Below are 22,758 nucleotides of genomic sequence, written 5' to 3'. Positions count from 1 at the left end.
GCTCTTTATCTCTCCTTCGATTCTAAATGATAGCTTTGCTGGGTAGAGAAATCTTGGTTTTCATCACTTTGAATATTTCATGACAATCCATTCTGGCCTGCAAAGTATCTGTTGAAATACCAGCTGACAGTCTAATGGGAGCTCCCTTGTAGGTAACTAACTGCTTTGCTTTTGCTGCTTTTAAGATTCTGTCTTTGTCTTTAACCTTTTGCATTTTAATTATGTCTTGGTGTGGGCCTCTTTGGGTTCATCTTGTTTAGGACACTGCACTTCCTGGGTTTGTGTGACAATTTCCTTGACCAGGTTAGGGAAGTCTTCCATCATTATTTTTTCAAAAAGGTTTTCAATTCCTTGCTTTCCCTCTTCTCCCTCCAGTAACCCCATGATGCAAATATTGGTATGCCTAAAGTTGTTCCACAGACTCCTTAAATTATCCTCATTTTTTTGGATTCTTTTTTCTTTTTGCTGTTCTGATTGGGTGTTTTCTGCTTCCTTATCTTCCAAATCACTGATTTGATCCTTTGCTTTTATCTACTGTTGATTCCCTGTAATGTATTCTTCATTTCAGTTATTGTATGCTTAATTTCTGACTGTCCTATCTTATGTTTTCTATCTAAACTTTAACTCTTTGTCGAAGTTCTCACTAAGTTCATCTACTCTTCCCCTAAGTTCATTGAGCATCCTTATAACCAGTGTTTTGAACTCTGCATCTGTTAGATTGTCTCCAATTTATATTAGTTCTTTTGATGGACTGTTCTTTATTTGGTACATGTTTCTTTGTCTCATTTTCACTGCCTCCCTGTGTTTGTTTCTATGTACTGCGTACAGCTGCTACATCTCCCAGTCTTGGAAGAGTGGCCTTATGTAGTAGATGTCCTGTAGGGCCCAGTGACACTGTCTACCCAGTCACCCATGCTGGGCACTCCAGGTGCACCCTCCTGTTATAGTTGAGCCTTGAATGCTGTTGGCACATCAAATGGGAGTGATGTACCCCTAGGCCAATCAGCTGTGAGAACTGGCTGTGACTACAGGAGAGGAGCTTCTATGCAGGGGCAACCCCATGGACAGGACAGAGCAGGACTCGTGTCAGTGGGGCTCTGGTGTCCAACAAGTTCACCCCTTGAGTATATTGTTCTTGGAGGTGGTTGGGTGGTGCTGTGGCGTGGTCTGAAGCTCTCCACTGGTTGTACTGGTTCTGGGGCCTCCTAGGAGGTACTTGTCGAGATTAGCCGCCACCTGTGCCTGCCCATAGACACCCAAAATGAGCTACAGAGCAATCTGAAAAGGGCTGCTACTTGTGCTGGGTTTAGGAGAAGCCAAGCTGGGAACTGAAGCTAACTGCTGCTAGTGCTGGGCTGAGGCCTCTTAGCAAGAGGGCACACCAAGGCCAGATGTTGCTTGTTTGGCATTTGTGGAACTTTGAGATATTTTAGGAAATTCTCCAGCATGAGACAAGAGAGGCTATTTGTATGGATAAGCCACTGGAAACAGCTTGGATGGGTACACAAATTGGGTGGGACAGGGTATCAGGGAATCACCAGAGAAAGGTGAACTGCGTTAGCCAGGTTGATGGATATTTGAATATGGCAGTTAACTATTTCAAATTTTAATCACTCAAGGAAGATAATTTTAAGTGACTTAGAAAGAATCCAAAAGAGGCTAAAGTGTTTCTCAGTTAGCAGAGCTAAAATATATCAACTTCCTATGCTGAGAACTCAGATACAGTACTAGAGGCAATAACGTATATAAAACATCTTTTGTATTGGCCTTGGTTACAACAAATAGCAAAACTATACATATATTAGTCCGTATTTACTAGGTGGTTTTGAAAAGGGGCATCACCCTCTTCTTTCAAACAAGGTGTCCTGGCCCTTTGTATTTCTACCCAGTGGGAATCTGAGGCCAAGAGGGTAAAGGCTGAGCTACCAGGGTTACATGTTTGTTAGAGTCACTAGGTCTATTTCTGCCTACAGATTTGGGTTTTTCATGTATAATAGAGCCAAATTCTGGACTCCCTGGGGTGGGGGGGGGGTGTTTATGAGAGCAATAAAGATCTAAATGTGAAGTCACAAAGGTAAATCCAATTCAGGACATACTAGGAGGCTAGCTGGCTTCCTTAACCTTCCACCTTCAATCTGCTGCAATTTGCCACTGCCTGAGCTTAGCAGCTGTCACTCATTTGTTGTGTGTCATGTTTATCCCTTGGGGAAGAGGGAGAAAAGATAAAGTAAAAATAGAAAATAAAATGTTTCCATTTAAAAAGGGCTTTCCTGGCTAAACCTAGTGTGGGAAGAAAACCTCACTTTTCCTTCCAACAAATTTCAAAAGAGATGAGATGACAAAGATGCCTTACCTCCCATGAGACTAAGTCAATAGGGTCTGTCATGCCAACGGCAAACAACCAAGCTCACTATATTTGACATTATTTTAGAGGAATTATAATAATGTAAGTAACTCTACTTTTAAAAAGAAAATGTCTTACAAATACACCTTTTAGTACTCAGAAGCTGGATTAGGCTACTTGCATATATACTTTCTAAAAACATATCTCACTTTTTACAAACCTTTAAAATCTAATTTTAAGAAAAATATGTTTATTATATGCTTTAAAAAATAGAAAAGTAATTTTAATTTATTGATTGATTTAAGAGAGAGAGAGGGAGAGAAAAAAAAATCAATTTGTTGTTCCACTTATTTATGCATTCACTGGTTGATTCTTTTTTTATTTATGTTTTTATTGATTTCAGAGAGAGGAAGGGAGAGGGAGAGATAGAAACATCAATCAATGATGAGAGTCATAGATAAGCTGCCTCCTGAATGCCCCCTACTTGGGATGGAGCCCAAAACCCAGGTAAGTGTCCTGACAGGGAATTGAACCGTGACCTCCAGGTTCATGGATCTATGCTCAACTACTGAGCCACGCTGGCTGGACCACTGGTTGATTATTGTATGTGCCCTGATTGGGGACTGAATCCAAAACCCTGTTGTATAGGGATGACGCTCTAATCAGCTGAGCCCAGGGAGCTACCAGGCCAGGGAAAAAAGTATTTTTAAAACTAAAAGAAAATCACCCAAATTTCCATCACCCAAAGATAAGTAATCACTTAAGATTTGGGAGGCCAGTCTCATTCCTGTTTATTCCTATTTAATACAGAGAAAGAGACTCAAATGGGTCCTGATAATTTCCCAAAGATTTTTTTTCCTGGAGAACAGATCACATTTGTTATATTTTACATTTACTCCTATAAACCAGAGGTTCCCAAATGTTTTCTGTTCTAAGTACATATTTTAAATATTTGTCCAGTACCTCTTCTCCTGATCACAGAATTTAATAAACCAGAAAGGAGAAGAGAAAGGTTTGTGGCAGGCAAAATTGACATAGAAATATCTTAATCCAGCCACTAGCCCAGCGATGCTCACCCATCCCTGCAAAACCCTTATTCTTTTGACTCTGAGAATGAGGAAAAATGAATTCTTCTTTCATTGCCAGAGTGTGGTAGTAAATGGAGTCTCAAAAGTAAAGGACAGGATTCAACGAATGCTCTTAGGCCTTCCTCATCCAGAACAGAGGAGAGAAAATGACCTGGCATTTCTTAATTTGTTTTGGGAGCTATGGTTCTACTAAAAGGCAAGCTGTTGTGGCCTTAAAAGTGCACTAAAGTACACCACACAGAAGGCAAGAATGAGAAAATGAGTGCCTGCTGATCTGCATCTGGGTACAGAGGCCAGAGCCACCCCAGTGAGAGCTGCTCAATAACAATCTGGAAATGCAAAAGGGTCCATTGTCAGTCAGAACTCTCATACACATTGACGTCCTGCTTTCCCCAAGCAGTCTACATCTATTCAGAACTACACGTAACAAAGGAAGCATGTATATACAGGGTGGGGCAAAGGAGGTTTACAGTTATTCATATGGAAAATAATACAATTAATAAATAATATTACAAGAATAAACTGTTTCATGTACTCTCAACTGTAAACCTACTTTTCCCCCACCCTGCATGTAGTAAAGAAAACCTAAAACAGAAACTGGAAGATGTTTTCTTTTTCTTTTCTTTTTTGTTAATCCTCACCGAAGGATGTTTTTTTCATTGATTTTTAGAAAGAGTGGAAGGGGAGAGGGGGAGAGTGGCGGAGAGAGAGAGACACATTGAGTGGTTGCCTCCTACACACGGCCTGACTGGGACCAGGGGTTGAACCTGCAACCCAGGTACGTGCCCTTGACCGTAATTCGAACCTGACACCTTCTGTGTGCCGGCTGACGCTCTAACCACTGAGAAACACCAGCCAGGGCAAGATGTTTTCTTAATAAATAAAGATTTGTAATTTGACCCTCACTGGTGTTATAGGTACTCTAATGGGCAGTGATAATCTAATGATACAAGGAAGTTTAGTACTACACAACCCTGATAGCCTGAGTGTGTTTGTGTGTGGCGGGGGGTGTGTGTGTGTGTGTGTGTGTGTGTTATAAGCAGGTCTCTAATCTGGGGAGCAGCTGACCTTCCTGGCACTCAGCCAAATGACAGAAAGGAACATGGGATTGGAAGTTGTTGCTCTGAATTTAGGTAACATTGAGACCTGAGTACTTTGAGCATCCTGAAGGCAAAAAAAAACACAAAGAAACTTCAAGTCTTCAGAGAGGATATCTCTAATGGGCAGGGAAGATCACATTCTAGGTCTCAGGAGTCAGAATAGAAACCACTGCAACCCAGTTATTCTGAAATGAATTTACAAGTGAAACAAAAATACTTTGAGGAAAGTAGGTAGGATTCAAGAAGAACAGCTGGGCTAGTGATAAACTATACTGGGATTAGGGGTTAAAAGAACTGGAATACACCCAAGCCCTTAACCAGAGCCTGTTTCCTTATCTGTAAAGTAGGAACAACAATACTGCCTTGACTACCTATCAGGGTAGTGTAAGACTCAAAGAAAGCAGAATAAAATAAGTTTAAAGTCCATCAGAAACCATTAAGTTCTATATAAATGCAGGGTACTATTTTATGATCTGAAATACAGGAGTCCAGATGATCTCTATGATTCCTTGGAGTTTTAGTTGTAAGATTCTATATTAACTGAGCGTTATACTAAGTCAAAGCAATCTTCAAAAGGATTCCACAGTCATTATTCTAGATATTGACAGTGGCCAGCAAAGTGTGCAAGAAGGGTATGGTTCCTGATTTAGGTGTTTTTGCCCACCAGAAAGTAGAAAAGGGTCAGTAGAGTTGAAGAGTAAATACAATTCAATGTCAGCCAAAAGAACATGAAGAATGGCTTAGCTTTCTTTTCTATGTAATTAATGAGACAAGTACAAAAGACAGTACTATATTTTATAACCAGGCAATAACATATATTTAACTGGAAAACATAGAGAATCCCTACACTCAATCACAAAAACTTAAAAGTCTGGAATGGAGACAAAAACAAAAGTGAAACAGATATAATACAAAACTACGTAGCCCTAGCCAGTGTGTCTCGGTGGTTAGAGCACTGACCTGAGAATCAAAGTCTTGGGTTCAATCCCCAGTCAAGGGCACATACCTGGGTTGCAGGTTGGATCCCTGGTCCCAGTGGGGGCGTGTGTGGGAGGCAACCAATTGATGTGTCTCTCTCACATCAATGTCTCCCCCCACCCCACCTTCCTTCCACTCTCTCTAAAAATCAATGGAAAAAATATCCTTGGGTGAGGATTAAGAACAACAACAAAAAGTAAAATGTAATCAGCACTCCATTCTACTGTTTGATAGGAAGTGTCAGAATTTGTTGTAAACAAGTTTGAGCAAATAGTCTATGAAAATCACTTTATTTTTCCAAATTTTTGTGATGAGATTTTAATGGTATCTAGATAAATCAGGTGCTACTGTATGATAATCTACATAGCCAAGAACTAAGAAGTATGTAAAAATAAGGTTTGTAAGCAATCCAAATAGTTGTTGTTAAGTTCAAGTACTAAAGAAGAGTATTCCAACCTAAACTCTATGGGGTCCCCTGGGTTCCTGACCCCAGAGCAGATCAGATGCAGGAAGTTGGAAGTAGAGCAGATTACCAAAAGATGAGAACAATGGCCACTTCTTACCTACAGTAACGGAGAGAAAGAAAAGGTATAAAAAGCAGTACCACACAGCTCAACATTTTGGAAGTCATTATTTCATGGTATAAGAACTGCCATTCATGATCATGACTTAATCAACAAGAAAAACAAATATATATAATAATATCTATCAAAAACACTTCAAATGTAGTGGGCTTTATATTTTAAACTTTCAAGAGTTTAAAGTATTGGGATAATTAATGTGCATGAAACATCTTTTTCTGGAAGACTGTGTGTACAAAAACTTTACTAAATTAATACACACACGAGAAAATATTAGCTTAGCAGTGAAGGCCTTTATCAGAAGCACGTGCTAATTATGTATTATCTCTATGGTAAAGCAGTAACAAAATACTATTGCATATCTAGGCCAACTTCCAAGAAAAGTTGTTACTAAATGAATTTATAAGTAAGTTATCTTTTTCAAAATGTTATATTAATAAATATATTAGAGCCAGCTAGCGATAACAGAATGGGAATTGGGAGTGTAATTAGATTAAAGTGGGAGAACATAAAAGATTAGATGAGATAGGTGAAAAGAAGCTTCAGAAAGAAATAGAAAAAAATGGAATGGAGGAAAAGAAAGAAGAGACCAGAGTCTTTGGAGAGGCAAGTGGGGGCATAAACACAACCAGGAAGGCTGACAAAAGTCTTGGGGAAGGAAAAAGAGGTATGACATGTGCTGGATTACAGGGCTAGTCAAATGCTTTTATTGCTCAAAAATTTTGAAAACAAGACTATATATGAAGCTTTAAAAAAATAATAATTCTTGTTTAGGTAGAGGGTATTAGGACATAATTCAGCTGTTTTCTCACCATGTCTAATGTAGTTACACTCAATTTTAGACAACAAAAAAATGGTTTTATTGGTATCCAACATGATTTTTATTGGTAACTAGTGAAAATCTAGGCTTGCTTCTTATCTAGCTGCAGCTGTCTGTTTATATATGATCTACCATTTCTAAAAAGGACTCTGAACAACTTAATTTAGGACTCCATTCCTCCTAACAAAAGGAATTTTTTGTTTTGGCCTTTTTTTTTTTTTTTTTTTTAAATCCCATCTTGTGAGTGGCTGCTAGCTCTGTTCCTCCTAACCTTGTTATTTTTCTTCTCTGCTACTCCTCTTTGCACCCTTGGTGGTGCTTCTCCTATCTAATGCTTTCAGGAACTAGAAGTGACAGCACCAAAGTGCCATAGCACAGCATAATGGCCTACCACTAAGGTGTGCTTTCCAAGTTCCCAGGTTTGGTCAATGTAAACATTAAAGAAAGAGTTCCATGTACCCCAAATTATCATTGAGAATAATGCATTCACCAAAAATAATATAAGTAAATATATTAAACTTAGGTTTTTTCCCTCCAGGGCGAAGATAATATAGTAAGACATCTACTATTCCTTTCCTAATTGAACCTTATACTTAATGTCCAATGCACCCAATTTTTCTGGACAGGAAACTTTTATAACTTTTAGCTAGATATCTTCCTTCTCTAAAATCAGTGCATGTCTCTCCTTATAACAAACCACCTTCTCAGTTGTTCTTGACCAGTTTTCTGTCCTAGCAAACCTGAAGGGGCCAACATACTTTTTCCACCTGTATTCACTGTTCACTATTAACAATAAACAATAAAAAAGGCAGGAGGGGAGAAGGGATGGGAGGTGTATTTGAAAAAATTAGAGTACAGTCTGGAACAAGTAGGCTCCATCTGACTGAGACGCTTTAACAACCAAATTTCTAAAAGGCTAGTTTGTAAGTAATAAGGATATAAAAGCTATAGGAGAAATGAGAAGACACAGCAAATTACCTCATTACAGTTTTTATCTACAAAAAGACATGAATATCATTATGAGAGAAAAAAAGGCAAGAGCCTGTCTCAAACTTTATATTCTAAAGGACTGCTTAGAAGTTCCTTCCTCAATCCAAGATATTGCTACAGGAGTCATAAATAGGAGTTCACAGTATTACTATTGAGTTCTCTGATGGCTGGCAGGATTAAAAAAATTTTTTCTTAATCTTTTTGAAAGGTTCGCTTAATTGTGCAAAGTAATAAAATACTCACCCTACCTTTGAGGTGCTCAGCTAGTAGTCTGGGCAAAAGAATGATAATGCAGAGTGAAGAACAGGTGCCTTTCAGAATGGCCATGATAGTGAAGCTGCTATTCCCAGTGGGGTTGGGGGAAAGGAGACTGGAGTAGAGCTGCAAGAAGCTTATGGGCCCAGGGGAATGGGACCTGAAGGCAGTAGCAGGAGCTAAGAACCTTGTAGGATGAAAGTTACTCAAAGTCTCATTGCCCACTGGGCAGAGTGCAACTTGCCTGTCAGCTTTTTCTCCAATAAGTGCACAAGCAGTTGGGTAGCATTCTAAGGTGAGGGCTTTTAGACCTGGTTAAGTAGCTGCAAGGAACCCTAAGCTGTAATGGTTTTTACGGACTCTGGATGTACTCTAGCACAAGTTTTGGGTTCCTCTAAGCTGTAGAGGTGGCACACTCTGCCCTCCTGATAGAAGCAGCTAAAAAGGATGAAGGGAATTCCTACAGTAACTGCATACTTAGGACTCTGATTTAATGATAGAAATATGAAGAATGATGTACTTCACAGAATACTTATTGCTTGTATCTTAAGGAATTGCAAAGACCATAAACATGTAATAGGATATTCTAGACACACCACAGATTCAAACTTAATAGAACATTGGTAGGTAGGGGGGAGGAAACCCACAACAGCTGGCTTCTGAAACATGGAAAACAGTAGTAGTTAAAGTAGGAATAATGGGAAAAGGAAATTACTCAAGATTTTCCTCTGTTGTCTATACATTTAAAAAAATGGGAAAACAAAACAAATAACCAAGTTACTTCACAGAGCCCACTGCTTTTCTAACAATGGGTTATTATCAATTTGAGAGGGCTTAAGGCTCCTCTACTAAAAACAAACAAAACAAAACAAAACACTATTCACTACCTCTTGCTGTGAAAAGCAATTTTAGGTACGTTAAATTATTTAAAATTAAGAGAACATCACTACAGTAAATTAGAATGCAAGTATCCATAATTTGGACACACAAGACACTAGTAAATACTATTCTAGCTGTTAACTAAATTTCATTATACAATAAAAAACATTTTTTACTTTAGTAGAACTGTAAAACAAAATAAGTACACTGTTAAAAATATTCAACTAGCCCTAAGCAGTGTGCTCAGTGGTTAGAGCATTGGCCCATGCACCGGAGGGTCTTGGGTTCGATTCCTAGTCAAGGACATGTAATTGGGTTGTGGGTTCGCTCCCCACCCCTGGTCGGCAGAGTGCAGGAGGCAACCAGTTGATGTGTTTCTCTCTCTTCCCCTTCCTCCCTCCCATCCACTCTCTCTGAAAAGCAATGGAAAAAATATCCTCAGGTAAGGATTAACAAAAAAGAAAAAATTTTTTCCTAGACTGCAAAGTGGGAGATTAAACAGAAAGATGATATATGGCCCCTCTCCAGGAAATTACAGCCATGTAACGGTGGGGATATGTTCTGAGAAATGGTGTCGTTAGGTGATTTCACCATTGTGGGAACATCATGGAGTGTTCTTACACAAACCTAGGTGGTATAACCTCCTATATACCTATCCTATATAGTTTAGCCTATTGCTTCTAGGCTACAAACCTGTACAGCATGTTACTGTAGGGAATATTGTAGGCAACTGTAACACAATGGTAAGTATTTGTGCATCTAAGCATATTTAAACATAGAAAAGGTACAGTAAAAATATGGCATGAAAGATTTAAAAATGTACACCTGGCCCTGTCTGCTGTGGCTCAGTTGGTTGAGCGCCGTCCCATGCACTGAGAAGTTGCCGGTTTGATTCCAAGTCAGGGCAGATGCCCGGGTTTCAGGCTTGATCCCCAGTAGTGGGTATGCTGGAGGCAGCCAATGAATGGTTTTCTCTATCGATGTTTCTCTCTCTCCCTCCCTCTCCATTTCTCTCTAAAAAATAAATTAAAAAAAAATATTTAAAAAAAATGTACACCTGGCCCAGCCGGGGTGGCTCAGTGGTTGAGCATCAACCTATGATCCAGGATACTGAGGTTTGATTCTTGGTCAGGACACATGCCCAGGCTGCGAGCTCCATCCCCAGTGTGGGGCATGCAGGAGGCAGCCAATCAATGACTCTTTTATCATTGATGTTTCTATCTCTCTCCCCTCTCCCTTCCTCTCTGAAATCAATAAAGAGATATTAAAAACAGAAATGTACATCTGTAAAGGGCACTTACCATGAATGGAGCTTATAGGTTTCAAAGTTGCTCTGGGTGAGTCAGTGACTGTGTAGTAAGTGAATGTGAAAGCTTAGGACATCACTGTACACTACTGTAAACTCTATAAACACTGTCCTACAAGCCCTACCCCTGGTTCCTTCTGACAAGGTCAGAAATAGAACAATGACACTGTCAATGCTGCTCCATTAACAGGGAGGTGCGTTGGATTGATTGGTAATACTGAGGAGAAACTGGTGGGTAAGTCATAGATCACCATAATAGTGACTGTCAAGAAGGAGTAAAAGGCGGCCCGAGGATCAATAGTAAAAAGAAATCAAGATGGGGACATAAAGGAACATAGGGGATTGTCATAGCAGTGTGGTTTTGGCTATTGCATATTGGAGCAGCGGTCATGTGAAGTAACTTTGTGGCACCCATTTTAATAAGAGGGTATTGCCCGGCCAGGTGTGGCTCAGCAGTTGAGCATCAACCTAGGATCCAGGAGATCCTGGTTCAATTCCCAGTCAAGGCACATGCCCGGGTTGCAGGCTCAATCCCCAGTAGGGGGCGTGCAGGAGGCAGCCAATCAATGACTCTCACATCATTGATGTTTTTCTCTCTCTCTCCCTCTCCCTTCCTCTCTCTGAAATCAATAAAGATATATTTTTAAAAATAAATAAATTAATTAATTAAAATTAAATTAAAAAGAGGGTATTGCCCTGGCCAGTTTTCTCAGTGGTTAGAGCATCAGCCGAGGACCAAAGGGTCGTGGGCTCGATTCCAGTCAAGGGCACATGCCTCAGTTCCAGGCTCAATCCCTGGCCCCGTGTGAGTGAGGCAACTAATTAATGTGTCTCTCTCACAGTGATGTTTCTCTCTTTCTCTCCCCCCCACCCTCTCCTCTACTCTCTTAAAAAAAAAAAAAAAAAAATCAATGGGAAAAATATCCTTGGGTAAGGATTTAAAAAAAAGAGGGGGGGTGGTCTTTAACATGGAGAGGGTATAGAACTGAGGACTCAATATTTGACTTTGGAAATTTGTTTTGGTTCCATTGACCCTATCTGGTACAAACAGCTCTCTCTGGCAATGAACTGATGAAATAAATAAAACATTTCTATGCTTTACAGCATTACGACCTGAAAATATTTCCAAAGTACAGAGACAGGCTAGTTCTACACTATCACAGAAAACTTTTATCAAAGTGGCAGTGGCAACTAATACTTGTTAAGATAGTTGCTGTGGACCTGTATCCTTATACAGGATCTTAGGTCCTCAACAAAGAATTTACAGCCATGTACTCTGAAGACCATTAAGCTGGATCTGGGAGAGCTCTGAATATGTAGTGCTGGGGGGGAAAGGCTCCTCTGTGCTAAAAGAGGTCAGAAGCTGACTGACTGAGATCTGTGCACTCAAAATTGAGGTGCTGTGAGAGAACATTATTGCCGAGCCCCATAGATATTGCTCCTGTCAAAAAAATTCCTCCTGAACCACATATCCTTCCATTTCTTATAAGAAAGCTTCTTGTCTTGCTAAAATACGGCATTCTCTATAGAAATTTCTTTTCGAACACGAAAGTGGGATTAAAAAGGTGAGGGGGGAAAAAAAACAAATAAAAGAGATGATGACTAACAAGTTGTGCCCTTTCTTCTGCAGTAGGGCTGAGTGCAAAAGACGGAAAAATGTCCACAAATGCCCTACAGAGACTAGCAGTATAGGGAACATGACAATTCGAGAGTTTTCCTTACAGTTTTCTTTCCTAAGAAGTTCTTATAGATCTTAAGTTGTAGGGCTCAGTTTAAGAACAAGAGGCCACCAGAGTCACCAACACAGGGACCCTCAAATACCTGTCAGTTCCAGTGGCCTAGCCTGTCCACACCCACCTCATCATCACTGTCAGATGTCTCAGAGTCTGAAGAGGCTGCAGGCTGACTCACAGGTGGCTCCTTCTCCTCAGAGTCACTGCGCTTCCGCTTTGCCAGGGACAAGAGCTCCTAATAGGGCAGAAGTAATCAAAACGAGTTCTGTTAAAAAGAAAATAAATATCCAAGAATAATAAGATGCACCCTCCCTAGATCTCTGCTACCTCTTTGTGCTTTTAATTGAAAGACATCATCACGGGAACTTTTATCACATGAATACAACCGCCAGTATTCCTAAGTGCTAAAAGAGATATTTTCAAAATTGTTCCCTACCTCTTAATGGCAAAATATATGTCTGAAATCCAAAAGTGGATATAAAACTGACCTGTAGAATACTTCCAAATTGTCACAATTTTCTCTATAAGCTAGAGAAGTACTGATTCTCAGGTATTTACATGGTAATACCCATGTTTACAAAGGCAATTTGCTGACTGTTCTTACTGGAGTAGCTAACCAATATTCTGAGCATCTTTTCACTGTAATTCATAATAAAATTGGCATTTGTGGGCTGATTTGAATAAGCTGACAAACTGCAAGTTTCTAAGGTAAATTTTTTTTTAATGCATAAGCCAGAAAAAAAAAGAAAAGTATTTTTCCAGTGGTTAATCCAAGGTCTGATAATTAGCCGCCAATGTGCTGGCCACTACATCAGAATCCTAATTTCACAACCCCAATATTCCCACTCATCACTTCTGCCTTGTCCTGGTGATTTAGGAGCGATAGTGGGGGAAGGGTATGCCACTGAGTAAGTCGTGGCTACAACCAGGATCTGTTCTCTCAGTGTTACCCTCTCCTGCTACCTCTCCCCAGTTCAGCCCAGTCACTTAAAAATGCAACAGAAGGATACTTGCTCTGGTTCTTGCTCTCTGTTAATATCAATACCAGCCCACAATTATACTGTACTTACTAGATGCCAGGTACTTTTCTAAGCATCTAACATTTACTCTTCACAACAACCTTAAGGTACCTATTATTATCATCCCCATTTTTGTCTTGCCAACAATTTATTTATCTATTTGTTTATTTATTTATAATGCAATCATCCACATTTAAAGATAAAGAAACTAAAGGGCAGGAGAGGTTAAGTAACTTATCCAAGGTAACATAGCTAGTACATGATAGAATTGGGATTCAAACCAGGGTAGATAGAATCCTAGAACTCCTAATTCAGACATGGTTTACTAGTCTAAAACCTTTTTCCCTTCTGCTAAAAAGAGAAAAATACAACTAATAAGTACAAGTAGTATCATTCCTTGATGATGATGGTGCTATACAATTATAGGTCAAGTGCCAAGATAGATTTTTAAATAATAGACTGCTAGAAAGTATCTGTTTTCTTATTCCAGTTTCTATTTTAGGAGTATACCCTCCTTGGCCAGAATGAGAAAATGACCTTCTCAGATTAACAGCTGACATGCTTTCTTTCATAAGCAGTCATGAAATGTTATCTTCTCATTTCATTAGAGGGAGCTAGCACACCAACTTCCTGAAAATGCTGAAGATCATAAGAACACTCTACTTTTTCATACCAAAATGATTAACTCCTATTGACCAAATGCAAGTTATAGCAACAGCTGTGCTTATGGTATTTTATTTTATTATTATTATTTTTAAATATATCTTTATTGATTTCAGAGAGAAGAAAGGAGAGGGAGAGAGAGAGACAGAAACATCAATGATGAGAGAGTCATTGATCAAGCCCGCAACCGGGCATGTGCCCTGACCGGGAATCGAACCCTGATCGCCTGGATCCTAGGTTGATGCTCAACCGCTGAGCCACGCCAGGCCGGGCGAAGGTATTTTAAAAACTTGAGGTGTAATTGACATACAGTACATTTTATCCTTTCTTAAGCACAGTTTTATGAGTTTGACATATAGTTTGACCACTCCCACAATTAAGACATGACATACCATTGGTGCCCCAAATATTGCTGTAATCTGCATTTGGCTAATAGGAGTTACTGTTTTGGTATGAAAAAGTGTATATCCTTATTATTTTCAGCCTTGCCAAAATGTTGGTGCTCTTCATATCCTTCCCCCAAGCCCTGGCAACCAGAGACCTGTTGTCTGTCCCTATGGGTCTGCCTATCATAGAATATCATATAAATGAAATCATACAACATGTAGCCTTTGAATCTGGCTTCTTAGCATAATGCATTTGAGATTCATTCATGTTGCAGCATGTATCAGTAGTTTACTCCTTTTCATTGTTAAGTAGTATTCTATTAAATGGATGTAGCACACTTTGTTTATCCATTTACCAGTTGAAAAACATTTGGGTTGTTTCCATTTTAGAGCAATTATATGTTCATGTACAGGTTTTTGTGTAAACATTAAGTTTTTATTTCACTTGGGTAAATACCTATAAATGGGATTGTTGGGTTATACAGTAATTTGTGTTTGGTCTTAACTATTATCTTTTTTCCCATATTAATTACCTTAATGCAAAGTTATAAACTTTACAAAGAATTCTGGTAAGTAATCTCTTTCCTGACCTTTGAGGTTCACAAATATACCAGATTTGGATACGCTATCAAATTCTTCTCTCAAACATTAACTATTACATGAAGTAGACATGCATTAAAAGTTACTGTAACTAAAGTGTTAAGATGTTAGTACTGCCTTTCTGTTAAAGACCTTCCACTCTGTACTAAAAACCTAACAAATGGCTCTCCTTCAACAACAAACAACTGCATCTGATAGGTACAGTCCCTCCTCTTATACAACATTAAACATCATATTAACAATAACATGGAGACAGCACAGTCCTTTTTAACAATGTGAAAGATACCCTTTCCACAAGTTGAGAACTGTATAGGAAGTTACTGGGAGAACTCATGGCAAGGCTACTCTCTATAGTTAAGTCCTTTATATTCTACTAACGGCTCACAGTACAGTTGAACAGACCAGCATGCAATGGAAAGGTCTTTCCAACCTCGCATACATAAAGGGACCATAAGATCTGCTACCTGTAGGGGTTGATTTGTCCAACATCTGTGCTCAAAAAAGCCAATCTAAAACTGATTCTTGCACAGGGGGTAGGTCCATCTACAGCTCTCTCCTGCGTGCCTGCTTCGCTGTGCCACACTGATTGAGATGATGTTTCTGTGTGTCTGGTGGTTCTTTCACCATCATCCCTGTATTTCATCTCACCCAGTAAAAACTGTCATTTATCTCGGCATTTCTCTAGGGCAGAGGTGGGGAACCTTTTTTCTGCCAAGGCCCATGTGGATATTATAACATCATTCGTAGGCCATACAAAATTATCAACTTAAAAAATTAGTTATGAAAAAAGCTCCTAGATTTATTGAATTTTGAGTTCTGCCTGCGGTTGCCTTGGCAGGGCCAGACCAATATATGACCTGCAGGCTGGACGTTCCCCAGCCCTGCTCTAGGGGAATGGGAGTATAGAGTGCCAGCATGGTATATATCAAACTTAAGCTGAATTAAAAATCTGCTTAAAGTAATGCCAATGCCCAACATACTATCGGTAGGGCTGTGTAGGATGTCATATCTGGCTTCTACAGTAGTTTCATTAACATTGCTTAAAAGCCACATTTAACATTAAACTAGACTGCCAAAACTGAGACCTATAATTAAGCAACCCTAATTGAACTAAGGTAATGTTTATTGAAACAGTATTATTCTGGTTAAGATTAAAATTCTAATCCATCAATATGTGAAGACTTAAACCTTAAGATTTAATCCCCCCGCCCCAATCATTCACAAATAGTGTATTTTCCGTGATGTCATATCAGGATCAACCTATAATAGAGCAACTTAGCTCCCTCTTACATACTTAAAGAAAATTAAATCTCATCTCTTTAATCAAATTTCCCATGACCTCATGTAAACGGGATACATATTCTGTACTACAGAAAAAGAGAACAGAAATCCATATGGGCAAAGTTGAGGTTTTTATAGCCAATTAGCATGCTGAGCTCTTTTTTACTTATTTATTCCACAAATATAACTAATGTAAGTAATTACTACCAGCTAGGGTGACCAAACATTCTTGTGTGCTCAGGACTGCCCTGGTTTTAACACTAAAAGTCATGCATTCTGGGAAACTCCTCAGTTCCAGAAAAACCAGTACCTACTATCTACCAAGTGCTGGATAGACAGTCATGAAGAAAAATACAGCCCATGATCTCATGGAACTTAAAATCAAGTAGTGGGGACATACAATAAACAAGTAAAGAAACAATTAATTGTACGTAGTGATAGTGCTAAGAAGGAAGTGAATCAAGTAAATGGGAAACCTATCTGTGATAGGATGATTGGGGAGGTTTCTCTGAGGCAGTACCATTTAGGCTGAGACTAGAAACTTTGGGAGATGAAAGACAGGTGCAATTTTTTGGACAGAGGTCTCCAGATGGAATTGCTAAGGCCCTGAAGCTGACAATAGGTTGGTTTAGTCAAATAACTGAAAGAGAACCAATGTGAATGGAGCTTACCAGGCAAGCGGGAAAAGGAAGGAGGCAGGTTAGAGGTAAGAAGAAACCAGATCATTCTGATGTTTATAAAACAGGACCAGGAACCTGGCTTTTATTTGAAGGCAGTGGGGAGCTGTCAAATAGTTTCAAGCAGGGCAGTAACCATCTCAGAGGGTTTGTGGAGAGCACTCTGACTGATAGAGGAGCAGACTAGAGGGGTCAGGGTGGAAATACAGAGAGGAGTCAGGAGGAATCCACAGCAGTATCATCAGAGTGGATGGTGATGTAGACACAGTAAGTAACCACAGGGACAGAGAAGTGGGAAGACTTAGAGATGCTGAGGAAAGAGTAGTAATTCACAGAGGTTTCCATTTGCGATGTTAATGCCTATTCTTTCATATCAAAACGGTTGGTAGAGGAACATGATATCATCAGAGGAGGACATTGGTTACTTTCCAGGAGTAAGGAATGGAACCATTCTATAAGTATGTTTAGGGACACAGAGATATTTCTGTTCTGTTTCAACAAGAATGTGCTATTTTTATAATAAAACAACAAAAGAAAAAATCAAATATAAAAATCAAATCAAAAATCAAATCATTATATATAATGAATATATAATTAAAAGCCCTTCTAAAGTAGTTATTCCAAAGTGGCAGTGTAACAATCCTCTACATTTCACATGCTGGCACAAAAAGTGGGAACTTTCTCTTCAAGTTTCCAGCAAAGTATAATTGTAGATAAAATACTGAGTTATATTAAAATGCACAGAACTGATAAAATCAAATCTGTTTTCAACCCATTCAAAATAAAAGGTACATAAAAGTTTTAAAAATTCTCCTACTGTTGTTTTTACTTAGCTCTCTCTCCTAATACACTTTCTAACTAATGCACATTTCTACCCCTTAAACAAGGGATATCATTAAAGCAGGGGGGCTAGAGCAAGAACCCCCAAACTGACAATGTCCCTTATAAGTGATCCCACTGTAACCAGATTAGAAAACTTGGTAAGTAGCATTTGCCAAACAGCATGTGCTTATTCAACAAAGATTTAGTAAGTGCCTACTCTGTGTCAGGCAGGCATTATGGATACCTCATAGACAACTTTAAACTCTACAAATGCAAGAGTGAACTCATGATCTTCACCTTTAAACCTGATCTTCCTCCAGGGTTCTCTGCCTCATACCAGACAGAGCCTCCTTGTTCTCACCCCAACATCCAATCAGTCAAGTCTTCTCAGTTTTAGATTCTGAATATTATGTCCAATCAAATCTACTTTGTGTTGTCTCTATAACTACCATACCAATCCAAGGCAGGCATTCATTCAATAAACACCGACAGAGTGTCTGCTTCATGGCAGATACTGTCCTAGGTGCAGAAATACTAAAATGAACAAATAGCCACCCGGGCTGGGTAACTCAGCTGGTTAGAGCGTTGTCCTGATATGCCAAGGTTGCAGGTTTGATCCCTGGTCAGGGTACATATAAGAATCAACCAATGAATGCATAAAAAGCAGAACAACAAACTGATGTGTGTTTTTCTCTCTCTCTCCCTCCCTTCTCTCTCTAAAATCAAACAATTAAAAAAAAACAACCAAAAAATTTTTAAAAAACCAACACAACCAAACAAAGAGCCTTGACCTCCTGAGGCTTCCATTCTAGTGAAGCTTCTCTCACCCCCTCTCCAGATTACTATCTGCATAGCAGCCTGGGAAAACTTTATAAAAGGAAACTCTTAACACCTCTTCCATCTTAAAATCTTTCAATGGCTTCTCATTACCCTCAGAATAGAGTTCAAAGTCCATAACATTGGCAACACTGCCTGTAGCTTTAAACTTTTTAACCCCAGCACATAGTACATAAATTATACCTCATAACCCAGTATACATGTACATCTATATATAAGTTTCACAAAACAATACTTATTATTATTATAACTAGGTTTGACACACTTGATGTTTTCTATTAGATTCAACTTCATTTCTATTTTTAATGCTGGTTGTGATCCACTAAACTGGGTTTTTCATCCTCAGAGGGTCCATACAGCAAACTACTTCTGTAGCTTCATCTGTATCACTCTCTCTACAATTTCAGTAACTGTGCTTCTTTCAGTTTCATGAGGGTGCTAGGTCCTTCCTGACTTAATGCTTTTGTACATGGTGGTCCCTCAACCATGAACACTCAACACTTCTTTGTATTTGTCAGTCTCCTAAGCTCCTTTCCCCTACCACACAGTCCATGTCTTGGTTTAAATGTCACTCCCACCAGGCTAGTATAGGATCCCTGGTCATACTCTCACAGTATCCTCGCTCTTCCTTCATATACAGTCTATAGTGAAATGATTCTGAGCAATACCTGCCCCTGCCCCCCCCCTCTCACTCCCCTCATTTTATTTTTCTTTGTCTAAGCTCCTTGAAGATAGAAATTGCTTCCATTTTGTTCACCCTGTAGCCCTAGTGCCTAGCACTGTCCAACACATTTGTTGAAAAATAAAAAATCTCTGCCCTTGGGGAACTTATAGTCTAGGAAGGGAGCAATAAGTACACCAACAGAACTGGTGTCAAAGATGTGTTTTGAATTCTTCCTAAGAGCCTTTCTGTTAAAGCTCCCATGGGACTCAACTGCCCCAATACTTTTTTAGAGAGAGTGAAGGGAGAGAAAGAGAGAAACATTGATGAAAGAGAGACACATCAATTGGTTGCCTCCTGCACACACCCTGACCAGTGCTGGGGTTCGAGCCTGCAACCCAGGTACATGCCCTTGGCTGGAATCTAACTCAGGGCCCTTTAGTCCGCAGGCCGGTGCTCTAACCACTGAGCCAAACTGGCTAGGGCCAAACATTATTTCTAAAGAAAAGTCAAGTGAAATTACGAAATGAGTTTCATGCAACATTAGATGCAACATTATGACACAAATTAAAAACTTCACAAGTCAACACTGACACTTCTCACAAGTTCATCCTAGACTTGAAACTATGCTCCAATGGAAAAAACACGCAAGACTATATTAATGAGAAGCACAGCTTTTTAGTTTCCCAACTTTAATGGAGAAAGTTTATGGAAGAATACTTTACAACATCAACATTTTTACATATAATGTCTAAAAATAATTCCTAGACAATACTTACGGGCCTATTCTCTCAAAGACAAATTTAATTTTTGCTATTTTAAAAGTAGGATGAACAGAGACAAACAGGACGTGACAACTTGATCACTATTTTAAGTAAGAAAGGAAATTATGAAATAAAGCATGTCAATATGCATGTGGCTCAATTTTTTTTTCTTGAGAAAGGCAGAGTAAAGTTTTTATAAATGCTGTATTGATCTGAATAGAGAACTCTGATTCTTTTATTACTTTGGACACTTTTCATTTTCTAGGACCCACTGCATAAATATTATTCTGTGAAAAGTGACACACATTATTATTTCCATGGAGGTACATGATGGGGTAAAAAGCCTAGTTTGCCTTAATTCTGTTTTGTTTTGTTTTGTTTTTTCCAAGAGGCACCAAAGCAAGTATCTTCATGATTTGCAATTTCTTTTTAATCCTCACCCAGGGATATTTTTTCCATTGCTTTTCAGAGAGTAGAAGGGAAAGAGAGAGAGAAACATCGATGTGAGAGAGACACATCAACTGGCTGCCTCTCACACGCACCCCAACCAAGGCTGGGGATCGCCTGCAACTGAGGTATGGGCCCTTGGCCAGAATCGAACCCGGGACTCTTCAGTCCAAGGGCTGACGCTCTAACCACTGAGCCAAAGGGGCTGGGGTTGATTTGCAATTTTTTAAATGTTGAAGAAAGAGTGTGGCCAACATAAAAAGTAAGGTCACTATCAGGCCACATGTTAAAAAAGAAATCCTTCAAATTCTCTAAATTTTGAGTTTTAAAAAGCAATGAAAGTTAAAACAAATTTAAGCAACTCTGATTCAGTTACTACATACCTCTTGCTCTCAAGAAGAAAAGCCAAAAACAAACAAACAAACAAACAAAAAAGGCCTCAATAAAAAGCATCCCAACAATTCAAATAGCTTCATATATTTACAAGAACCAGCAGCTCTGCCACCTTAAACACCTCTGTTAAGTTTCTTCAGTTATATACCTTAACATACTCTGACTAAGAAAGGAAGTTATTTCTCTCCCAAACTACTTAGAGTGTCTTACTAAAAAGATTAACTTGCATACAGACAGTGGTCTCAGTTATTAACATAAATAAGCACCTGGACTGTACCTGGTAAAAATGTAGAGTCCAGGACTCTATCCCCTGAAGGTCTGATTCAGTAGGTCTGGGATGAGAGCTCCTGCAAAGTCTATTTTAAATAAGCATCCCAGGCAGCTTCTGACATAGGTGGTCCTTCTTCTACCACCAGAAAAAAACAGCACAGAAGGCTCACCTGCCTCACCTTCAGTAAGGACTAAGTTGGAGATAATATTTCTGACATAACAGCTAAGATTCCCATCTGGAAAACCCAGGGACAAAGGACCTCCTTACTAACTGTGTTCCACTATCACACTAGACACTCAGAGATTTGTCATGGCTTATTCTTTTCCACAAGGACAATACACAAGACAGCAAATACGATGTGATACCCCCTATGAAGATCCAAAACTAGATGGAGCAGCCCAAGGCATCTTGGTTAGGAGAGCACAGAATGCATTAGTTTTGTTCTGAGGATTCTTTTTTTGTAATTGATTTTAGAGAGAGAAGAAAGATGGGGGAGGGAGGAGAGAGAGAGATTGAGAGAGAGAAAAACAGTTATTTGTTGCTCCACTTATCCATGCATTCATTGGTTGATGACTGAATGTGCCTGGGGATTGAACCCGAAACCTTGGCGTATGGGGACAATGCTCTAAACAACTGAGTTACCAGAGCATGGTGTTCTGAGGATTCTTAAAGAACCCCAAACCAGGCTGACTTTGAACTTCTAAGAGTCTCTGGTGAAAACTTCTAGAGGGCAGAGATCTTTCTCTGACTCCTCTGGCAGCCTCGCACAATGCTGAACATACAGATAGACTGAAGGCATTGGTACCTCTGTTAGGATGTGCAGGCAAAAGGAATTCTAAGCTGGTTCCCACCTGATAAAAGAATGTCAATGAGTGATTGAAGAGGAGGAAGTTGAAATTGCTATTAAAATGTATTAGGTATTGCCCGGCTGGCCGGCTGGAGTGACTCAGTTGAGTGTCTGTCGTCTTGTGCACAGAAAGGTTACCAGTTAGATTCCCGGTCCCGGCACATGACTGAGTTGAGGGTTCGATCCCCAGTTGGGGCACATATGAAAGACAACTGATCACTGTTTCTCTCTCACATCCATGTTTCTGTTCTCTCTCCCCCTTCCCCTCTCCGTTCCTCTAAGCATGTCCTCGGGTGAAGATAAAAAAACAAATAAAAATAATGTATTAGGTGTTACTTACACATTTCATGCTAATTTCTTTTTACAAATAGATAGTTGGATTTAAAATTACAATCTTCTCCAACTCCAATTCCTACTTCAGAAAAGCTCTGTGTGGATCTGTCTACCACAAAAGGAAGTTCTCAACTCATTTGTCAGATTCTATGGAAAATCACTAAGGGCAGAATAATTTGCTTACTTTATTCATCATCAGAACAAATGTCTTAAGACTGCTTTCCCAAGGAAGCCCCCAAATAATCTTTGTAATTGATGTACCAATTTTCTCTAAACTAGTCAATGTATTTTACAAACAAGAATTGTAGCAACATGGAAAATCACCATTAAACATTCTTGTTTTGCAATATGAAAACTTAAAAGACTAACAGATTAAGTTGGTATAGTAGAAAGAGTACATGCCTTGTTGTCATGCAGATTTGGGTCCAAATTCCAACTCTACTACTAACAAATTGTGTAAACCTTGGTAAATTACTTCTTCAATCTCCATTTTCCTCATATGTAAAGTGAAGAAAATGATACCAGCTTTACTATAACTTGAAAACTTGACAATGTAAATAAAACACCTAATTAAGGTGACCAGTTCACCCTGGGCACTATAAATGGTAGTTGATATTATTATCGGAAATATCTATATTTCTAGGTTGGAAAATAGTAAAAAAATTAAAAAGGGTTCTAGTTCT

General features: G+C 39.2%; 1 protein-coding gene across 2 annotated transcripts in view; it reads right to left on the bottom strand.

Annotated features, from left to right (window-relative positions):
- The window catches only part of RTF1 (RTF1 homolog, Paf1/RNA polymerase II complex component), a 61,919-nt gene that overhangs the window by 37,470 nt on the left and 1,691 nt on the right, over positions 1–22,758 (bottom strand). Inside the window, exon 2 of one of the 2 annotated variants that reach the window (XM_081153752.1) lies at positions 12,199–12,309. In XM_081153752.1, the coding sequence (XP_081009878.1) occupies positions 12,199–12,309 (111 nt within the window). Of the gene's footprint in view, positions 1–5,966; positions 6,074–12,198; positions 12,310–22,758 lie in introns of those variants that run through there. The other variant, XM_081153753.1, reaches the window with a different exon arrangement.

The sequence above is a fragment of the Miniopterus schreibersii genome (genome assembly GCF_964146895.1).
Source record: "Miniopterus schreibersii genome assembly, chromosome: 1".
NCBI lineage: Eukaryota > Metazoa > Chordata > Mammalia > Chiroptera > Miniopteridae > Miniopterus > Miniopterus schreibersii.
This window is presented reverse-complemented; position numbering and strand designations above follow the sequence as displayed.